The 9,090-nt window shown below is 51.9% G+C and overlaps 1 protein-coding gene across 1 annotated transcript; it reads left to right on the top strand.

The window, feature by feature from the left end:
* The first annotated feature begins 2,486 nt into the window (after positions 1 to 2,486).
* On the top strand, positions 2,487 to 8,788 carry PRKAG3 (protein kinase AMP-activated non-catalytic subunit gamma 3). Its single transcript, XM_004376387.1, has 12 exons — positions 2,487 to 2,530; positions 2,963 to 3,002; positions 3,498 to 3,653; positions 3,966 to 4,354; positions 5,376 to 5,457; positions 5,948 to 6,006; positions 6,124 to 6,169; positions 6,425 to 6,479; positions 6,676 to 6,802; positions 6,956 to 7,121; positions 8,261 to 8,298; positions 8,477 to 8,788. The coding sequence occupies exons 1-12, from the start codon at positions 2,498 to 2,500 to the stop codon at positions 8,786 to 8,788; spliced, it is 1,503 nt and encodes a 500-aa protein (XP_004376444.1). The 5' UTR covers positions 2,487 to 2,497.
* The last annotated feature ends 302 nt before the right edge of the window (positions 8,789 to 9,090 follow it).

The following is a 9,090-nucleotide window of genomic DNA, read 5'->3' as shown; positions in this document are numbered from 1 at the left end:
CAGTATTCCTGAGTTACAGACTCTGTCAGCATATGATCTACTTTCAGAGGCATTGCAAATGTCATACACAGTATTGCTTAGTACAGACTCTGTCAGTATATGTTCTTCCTTTCAAGGCACTGCAAATACCAGACTTGCCATATGTTTTGCTCTAATATGACAGGGTCACCAGCTTACCAGCATGCAGTGTTTGTCCCTGTTATCTGTTGTCCAATCTCTAAGCCAATGCCACTTGTTTTAGAATTTTAAGGCAATGCCACTTCCAGATACCAAATTCTGTATTAGCTTGGATATATGTCTTGTTACTGTAAGAACGACCTGATTTAAGAATGGCTTAAACAAGAAAGTTCATTTCTCTTTTACATAGTAGTCTGTACACAGGCAGTCTAAAGCTGGTAGGATGACTCTCCACAAGCATCTTCCTTCTTGGATACAAGGTGGCTGCTCTAGCTCCTGCCATCATGTGAGCATTCCAGCCAGCAGAAGAGGAAAAAGAAAAGGGGGACTCATGTCTCTTTTAAAGTCTGACCTGGAAGTTACTCATGTCACTCCCACTCACATCTCATTGGCCAGAATTTAGTCATAAGGCCTTATTTAGCTGCAAGGAGGGCTAGGAATCTAAGTCTTTATTATGGGCAGCCATACCAGCTAAAATTCAGAAGATTATAAAGGGAGAAGAGAAAAATAGATACCAGGGAGGGGGCAACTGGCAGTCTCTTCCACTGAATGTTTTTATCCTCATTTTACATACGTGGAAACAGGCTCAGAGAATGCAAGCAACACTTTCCAAGATCATATGGCATGTCAAGGGCAGAGCATGAATTTTAATCAGATCCATCTGAACTCCAAATCCACAGGCTTTCCATGACATCCAGCCAATATATTTCAGTTATCAAGTTGTCCAGAGTTGAATTGGAAATAAGACATTCACACATGAAATTGTTGTGTAAATGCCAGCCCAGCTGCACTGAGATGTGTACACAGGCTATGTGCTATAAGGAGATCAAGGCAGTGCCAGTGGTGCAATCAGGGGAGACTTTCTGAAAGAGGGGGCCCTGCTACTGGTCCTGCAGGGTGGAACACATCTGAGGTGGAGGGGGGAATGGAGTGTTCCAGGAAAAAAGCAGTGGTGTGGACAGAGTCTGTTCTGTATCTGGCTTGGCTGTAAAGATGGCCTGCAGCATAAAGGGGTAGGGCAGGGATCAAGGGTACTTTCCAGGTCCACTGCATTGCATATCTCCAGGGATGGTCCACTTGGTCTTTCTACCATCTGAGGCGTCCCCATTAGCTGTACCTTGGAAATTCCATCATCTGCATCCAGAAAGGGCCAGGCCATGGGGATCTCCAGAGGGTCAAATGGGGAAGTGGGAGGAGGGCTGCACTCATCCCCTGTATTATCCAAGACACATGTGAAAGGCAAAGTCTTCCCCTGCTCTGCTCTCATCCAGGCCCCACACACAGCACAGGTGCTTTGAGGGATGATGCAAGAAATCGATGAATCCATTCCTGAGTGTTCATTGCAGGGCCAGGGGCTGGGATGGAAGAAGCTAGGACTAGGATGGAAGAAGCTAGAAGGAGGAGAGGAAGGGAGGGGCAGGGAGAGGGGAGCTGGAGCAGCTGGGTCAGCATTCCCTATTTGGACATTGACTCAGGCCCCAGGAATGCTGGGGGGTGGGGGTGGGCAGCCACTAGAGCCGGGCTGGGATCCAGCTGGCTCCAGGAGTTGTAGAGACAACATACACAGCGTGTGGGGTTGCCGAGGCTCCTGCACGGCCCGGACATACCTCCCAACCGCAGGTAGGAACAGGTGTCTCACCCTGTGGAGAAGTGCAAGCCCTGAGCCCTCAAGGCCACCCTACACCTTCAAGGTGATCCCCACAGCTCCCCACCTGCCTGAATGCCCCCCACTCCAGCCCCTCCTCCAGAGAGAGGGACAGACTCCTGAGACTCAAATGGGAACCTCTGGACAGACATTGGCTGCTCTCCCGGGATCACCCACAAGCCGCTTGGCCTATCCCCAGCCTCTGAGCAGGCAGCTTGCCCTTTCTAACTCCAGCACCACCCCTAATGGAGTTTGTGCAGGAAGAAAGTCAGGCCCAACCTGCCTCCATTTTCCCTCCTTTGGCACCAGACAAAGATGACAGAGACCCTCAGAGTAGGAATCTGGAACTCTGAGACCCACCTCCTCCCAGTCCCATGCCCCCACAATGTTCCAAGGGCCTCCCCGGGGCAATGTCTCCCCTAGCCCATCCTCGGAGACCCAGGAGGCAGCCAAGGGCCAGACATCAAGAAGCCCAGGTGCGCCCCTTCCTCCCCACCCACCCCCAAGCTTCTGTGCTGGAGCAGCTGCGTGGATGGACCCTTCCCTCCCCTTGGCCTGACACCCAGTCAGAAGGAAACCGATCCGGAGAGGGCAGGGTGCCGGGGCCAGGCCCAGAATAGTGCTGCCCAGCCCCAGTGTCGCAAACTCACTCTCTGTGGGTCCAGGACTGGCTGCATGGAGCCTGAGCTGGAGCACACACTGTGCAGGGTATAAGGGTCCCGGGGGGCAGGAACTGGGGCAGTTGGGGCAGAGGATGAGAACACATAGGGTTAGAGAGAGCGAGAGTGCGCGCGTGTGTGTGTGCGTGTGTGCGTGTGTGTGTGTGTGTATTTGGTCTGGATTGTCTCTGTGTATGTGAGCATGTGGGTGTCTGTGTTTGTACATTTGGTGTGTATGTGCGTGCATATGGTTCTGTACGTGTCTAGAAGTGGTTAGATATATGTGTCTGTGTGTGTATGTGTTTGTGTATGGCTGTCTGTGTTTATGTGTGTCTGTGTGTCTATATGTATGAGTGTGTGTCTGTGTATATGTATATGAGTGTGTGTGTGTGTGTGTGTGTATGTGATGGGGAGGGGAGAACCTGTGGTTTGAGAACTTAAGGCATTTTCCCTGCCCCATCAGACATTCTTCTCCCCACAGAGCCCGTACTGGAGCAGCCTTGGGGAGCCTGACCATCGAGGTAGGTGGGCCTGCCCCCATCCCAGTGGGCCTAACCTCTTCCCCCACTCCCTTTGTCCCCCACCTCTCTGGGACCTCTGTTTCCCCCCTCCCACCAGCCTGGTTTCTGTCTTCCTCTCCTTTTCCTTCTTTCTCCCTCTGTCTCCTCTCCTCCTTTCCCCAGTTGTTGCTTCCTTCACCTCTACCTTCCTTCTTCCAGAAGAAGACAGGGGGTATCTGGAGTCTGAAGACTTGGACCCCACTCCTGACTCCACCACTTACTAGCTGTGTGATTTGCAGCAAATTGCTTAACCTCTCTGAACTTCAGGTCCCTCACTAGTAAAATAGCAATGATAATAATGCCTCCCTTATAGGGCTGCTATGAGGTTTCAATGAGAAACATATTGGAGAAAAGGCCTTTAGAAGCTAGCAGCTATTAAATATTATCATTAATAACATTTTTTGTTGTTGTTGTGTCACTCCCTATTAACCAAATAGGCCTCATTCTCCCTTCCAGAGATGAGCTTCCTAGAGCAAGGCGATAGTGCCTCATGGCCATCACCAACGACGACCACCAGGTCAGAAACAACTTGTGGGAAACAGGGAGCCAAGGCCGTGAGATGGAGAAAGCAGGAGGCTGTGGAGGAAGGGGAGCCACCGAACCTGGGGGAAGGTAAGGCCAAGGCCAGTTCTGGGGCAGGGGATGGTGGGAGGGGGGGGAGTGGTGGCCGTGGGAAGTCCCAGAGTGTGGGGCTGGGCTGTGTCTTGAGTCTGTCTGTAACACAGAGTTGCACCCAACCTTCATCTTGTAGCCTCAGTCTACCCAGGGACCCAGCGTGGCCAACTCGGAAAGACAGGACAGAGCCACTACCTTGTGGTGTGACTCTGAGCCTCAACTTTCTCACCTGCAAAATGGAGGCCACAGCAGCCAGGCTTCCCAAGTGCTTTGGAAGATGGAGTTACTGTCCTCCTCCCCAACCCACAGGTCCCTGGTCCAGGCCAGCTGCTGAGTCCACCAGTCTAGAGGCCACATTCCCCGAGGCCACACCCTTGGCCCAAGCTGCTCCCCCGGCCTGGACAGGCACCCCACCAACAGGGTGGGACTTCCTGCCCCCTGACTGTGCCATCTCAGCTGCGGGCTCCAGCACAGACCGTCCTGAGCTGGACGCAGACTGTGGGTCTGAGCTCAAAGGCCTAGTGGAAAAGAGGCCTTCCCCATGCCCGTCCCCAATGGCCTCGCTGCCCAAGACGGGCTGGGACGATGAACTTCGGAAGCCTGGGGCCCAGGTCTACATGCACTTCATGCAGGAGCACACCTGCTATGATGCCATGGCAACCAGCTCCAAGCTGGTCATCTTTGACACCACGCTGCAGGTGAGGCACAGCTCTGCCCCACCAAGCTAGTCTCCATCCTCACAGCACTGCCACCACCACTGCCATGTCCCCCTGCATGTCCCCTTCAAAGGCTCCTTCTTAGCTCCATGGAGACCAGGGGGTGGATGAAGGGAGGGTTTCTGCTTTCTTTGAACACCCCCTGATCATCATCCCACCGCTGCCACCTACTGTCTGTGGGACCTTGGTTCAGCTACTTTACCTCTCTCATTCCTGAAATGGGGATATGAATGTCTGCTCTGCCCTACCTGTTTCAGAGCACGGCTGGGACAACCCACTGTAAATGGGAACACTTTATAGACAGAGAAGCATGTGTAACACACTGCGGAGTCGCTCAGGACAAGGAGTAGGGGATGAGCTCTGGTCCCTGCTTTTCCACTCAACCAAGCTATGAAATGTCTATGATCCTAGTCTTACCATCATTACAGTAGAGCAGTGTTTCCCAAAGCATCATATAGGTATTGCCCACAGTATGGGATGTGATCCTAGTGGTGCATGAACAAATATTTTTATTTTAGTAGTTTTGCATTTATTCTAAGGCGTATTAGAAAAATATAACCAGCACATTGCTTATTTTTGCTTAGGATGAGACCCAAAATGAGTCAATTTAAAGTTTATTTAGAGAAAAAAATGTAAATATTGTATAAATAATTGTACCTGTAGGACTTAGATTAGCAAAAATTATAAAGACCATAAACACATAGCTTACAAGTAGGAATACTGAGTTAGTTTCCCTCATGTTGGTGTGGCTGGTGAGGGTTCACTCAGCACATCTAGTCACAAGCAGTCTTGTCTACATTGTCCAATGTGCCTGACAATGACGATTTCTAGTGTGCCATGACATGAGAAAGAGGAGGACTCCAAAGAAGGTCCCATGGAAGGGTCCTAGGTGGGGAAGACGGGACAGCAGGGAGATGGATAGGTGTCCACTGAGGAGCAGTGAGAGAGGAGGGGGAGGACCTCCTCATGACTCACCCCTTGACTATTTCCCCCTCCTCCTCAGATCAAGAAGGCCTTCTTTGCTTTGGTGGCCAATGGTGTGCGGGCAGCACCTCTGTGGGACAGCAAGAAGCAGAGCTTTGTGGGTGAGTGGGGACCCAGGAGGTGAAGTAGGTGCGGAATATGAAGGAGGGACCTTGTATGGCTTGAGCAGAGACTCAGGCTGAGCCAAGGCAGGGCCAGTGTGGTGGAAGACCACCCCAGGTCTTAAGATGGCTAGCTGGGAGACACTGGGGCTCAGTTTCCCCATCTGTGGAAGAATTGTGACCAGCTGACCCCTTCCAACTCTGGTACCCTATGGTTCCATGCTATAGATGCTAGGTAGGAAAAGAAGGGAGAAAGGCACAAGAGAATAGAAATGGGGAAGGCGAGAAGGAGAGAAATTAGAGGAGGAGGAATAAAAGGGAGAACCCTGTTTCTCAGGCACTGAGGCTGCCATACTCTCCTCTTTCCAAAATCCACACTGTTGTCTCAGCACTAAGGCACTGGTGAGGGGGGTGGGTCCTGCCTCCTCAACCTGCCTCCCTCTAGAAGATGTCAGGCTGACCTTCCTCACCACCTCCCCCATCCCCGTAGGAATGCTGACCATCACAGATTTCATCTTGGTGCTGCACCGCTACTACAGGTTGCCCCTGGTGAGGATGGGCTGGGAGTCCTGGGGCACCCAGATGGGCCAGGCAGAGGGGAGTCTTTGGGAGCCTGAGGTCCGAGGGCTCACGTCTGACTTCCCGGGGGCCTGTCTGTGTCTCTAGGTCCAAATCTATGAGATTGAAGAACATAAGATCGAGACCTGGAGGGGTGAGCAGGAAAGAGGGGCTTGAGGAGCCCTTTGAGGGGCTGAGGGTGCTTGGGAGAGGGTAGGGCCAGGGATCCAGATAGAAGGGCAATGGGGATTTCCTGGAAGAAGCAAGGAAGGATGACAGGGAGCCTCAGGTTCCTGAGGGAAGGCGAGCTGTCTGGGGCTACAGAGTGAGGAGGGCTACAGGTGGAGGTGGGAGGAATAGGGCGGGAGGTGGCCAGCTCCCTCAGGCCTGACTCCAGCTTTTTCTGCAGAGATCTACCTGCAAGGCTGCTTCAGGCCTCTGGTCTCCATCTCTCCCAATAATAGGTAAGGTCCCTTGGAACCCACCCCAGCCCCTACTTGCCCTGCACAGTCCCCTTCCCCAGCCCCACTCAGTTCCTAACTCACCTTCTCATTCTAAGCGGCAGAGAAGGTGGGTTGTTGGCCTATCCTCATCTTTAGGGGAGGGACGGAGAGGTCTCTCCCCAAGCTGGCCCCGTGCTCACTGCCGCACCTCCCATAGCCTGTTTGAAGCCGTGTATGTCCTCACCAAGAACCGAATTCATCGCCTGCCAGTCCTGGACCCAGTTTCAGGCACCGTGCTCCACATCCTCACCCACAAGCGGCTGCTTAAGTTCCTGCACATCTTTGTGAGCTGGCCAGGGGGCAGGGGACAGGAGGAGGGCAACTGGGAGGCAGCCTAAGGCTGGCTAAGAAGTCTCCCAACCCCTGGGACTGGGCAGAGAGGAGCCTGTTGGGGGATGCTCAAGCCCTGATTGCCACTTCCTTCCAACTCTACCCAGGGTACCCTGCTGCCCCGGCCCCCCTTCCTCTCCCGCACTATCCAAGATATGGGCATCGGCACATTCCGAGACTTGGCCGTGGTGCTGGAAACGGCCCCCCTCCTGACTGCACTGGACATTTTTGTGGACCGGCGTGTGTCGGCACTGCCTGTGATCAATGAATCTGGTAGCGCACCTAAAATGCACCAGAGAATCTGGCTGGGAGTGGGGCGAGGAAGGGACTGGTAGGGAGAACGTGGGCGGGGCTGTGGGAGGCGTGGACCTACAGTAGCATCAGCCTGGGGTCCCAGGGTGTAGTGGAAAGAGATGGAATGTGGCAATGGTAAAGTGCTGGACTGCTAACCTAACTGTTGGTGGTTGGAATTCACCAGGTGCTCCACTGGAGAAAGATGTGGCAGTCAGCTTTGGCAAAGATTATAGCCTAGGAAACCCTATGGGGCAGTTCTACTCTGTCCTATAGGTTCACTGAATCAGAATTGACTTGATGGCAAAACAACTGTATATATATGCACACATATACATAATACATATACATACATATGTATGTGTGTTATATATATATGTATATATATATACACATGTATACATACATGTATATATGTATATATACGTGTGTGTGTGTATATATATATGACTCTGGCCATCCCTATGCATCAGACACCTGCCCTGTCCTCCCATTTCTTGGCCAAGCTCTTGGTGTCCATACTGGTCTGCAACTGGTCCCGTCCATGAGGCTGTCATGTCAAGTAAGGGCCACAGCCAGCTGATCAGCTCCAAAGTGGTCAGAGCCATCCCATATATGTATATGGTTGGTTTGTTTAACCCAGGATGCAGTTAAGGTCTATATTTTGCAGTTAGTTTTTTTGTCCCTTAAGTCTCTTTTAATCACCAGTTTTCCTAGAGAATGTCCTACCTCCAGGATTTTCTGTTTGCTTTCTAGAGGTGGCCTTTACCTTGTTCCTCTATCCCTGTGTTTCCTATAAACAGAAAACTAGATCTAAAGACCATCAGATTCAGGCTACACATTTGGGGCTAGAATATCTCTCAGGTGATGGATACACGGACTCCGTATTGCATCATGTCAGGAAGCACGATGTCAAGTACCTTAGTCTCTGTGATGCCAAATTTGATTCAGATGCAGGGAGTGGCAACCTGATGCCTCCGACATAAAGCCAGATAACTTGGAGAGGGCGGGGGAGTTGTCCAGGAGATGAGTCCAGAAACCTGGCCCAGGCCCTGCTCACAGCATCCTGATTCTGATCTGAGCCTTTTTCCCCTCTTCCTCTCACCTCCCACCCCCTACAGGTCAGGTCGTGGGCCTCTACTCCCGCTTTGATGTGATTGTAAGTGTCTGTGGGGAATGGAGAGGAGGTGGGGATACCGCAGGGAGGCTGCAAGTATGAGGATCATTTGGGGTATCTGTAGGCTAAGGGGACCTTTGTAAGTGTAGGAGGTGATATCTGTGGGCCTGGAGCCCGGGTCAGGGGGTGACAAAGAGTGGCATTTCCCTTCTTTCTCCAGCACCTGGCTGCCCAGCAAACCTACAACCGCCTAGACATGAGTGTGGGAGAAGCCCTGAGGCAGAGGACACTATGTCTGGAGGGAGTCCTTTCCTGCCAGCCCCATGAGAGCTTGGGGGAAGTCATCGACAGGATTGTCCAGGAGCAGGTACCCATGTCCACTGCCCCTCCATACAGGCCTCCAATGCACATGGCCCTGTCCCGCTTGTGGGTGACTCTGGCCATCCCTATGCATTGGACACCTGCCCTGTCCTCCCATTTCATGGCCAAGCTCTTGGTGTCCATACTGGTCTACAGCTGTTCCTGTCCATGAGGCCCTCATGTCAAGTAAGGGCCACAGCCAGCTGATCAGCTCCAGAGTAGTCAGAGCCATCCATAACTGGTTTCTGGGAGACACTCTCTTGCTTCCTCAGTTATGTCAAATTGTCTCCCCTGATTCTTTTTTGTTTGTGTTTTATTTTGGTGAAAATCTACACAGCAAAACCTGCTCCCATTCAACAGTTTCTAGATACAATAATCAGTGACATTGATTACATTCTTCACATTGTGTCAATGTTCTCATTATTTCTAGTCTAGTTGTTTCACTCCCTTTGACTTAAATTCCCTGTCCTCCTA

Source organism: Trichechus manatus, unplaced genomic scaffold, assembly GCF_000243295.1.
Source record: "Trichechus manatus latirostris isolate Lorelei unplaced genomic scaffold, TriManLat1.0 scaffold00041, whole genome shotgun sequence".
Taxonomy (NCBI): Eukaryota; Metazoa; Chordata; class Mammalia; order Sirenia; family Trichechidae; genus Trichechus; species Trichechus manatus.
Note: the sequence above shows the minus strand (reverse complement) of the source record. Positions and strands in the feature narration are given on the sequence as shown.

What these genes read in the sequence shown, in the direction of transcription:
- PRKAG3 (XM_004376387.1), top strand. Translation starts at nt 2,498, where the DNA reads ATGGAGCCTGAGCTGGAGCACACACTGTGCAGG. An exon ending in GCCACCGAACCTGGGGGAAG is followed by an intron (nt 3,654 to 3,965) that starts GTAAGGCCAAGG and finishes CCCAACCCACAG; the next exon opens with GTCCCTGGTCCAGGCCAGCT. An exon ending in TCTTTGACACCACGCTGCAG is followed by an intron (nt 4,355 to 5,375) that starts GTGAGGCACAGC and finishes CCTCCTCCTCAG; the next exon opens with ATCAAGAAGGCCTTCTTTGC.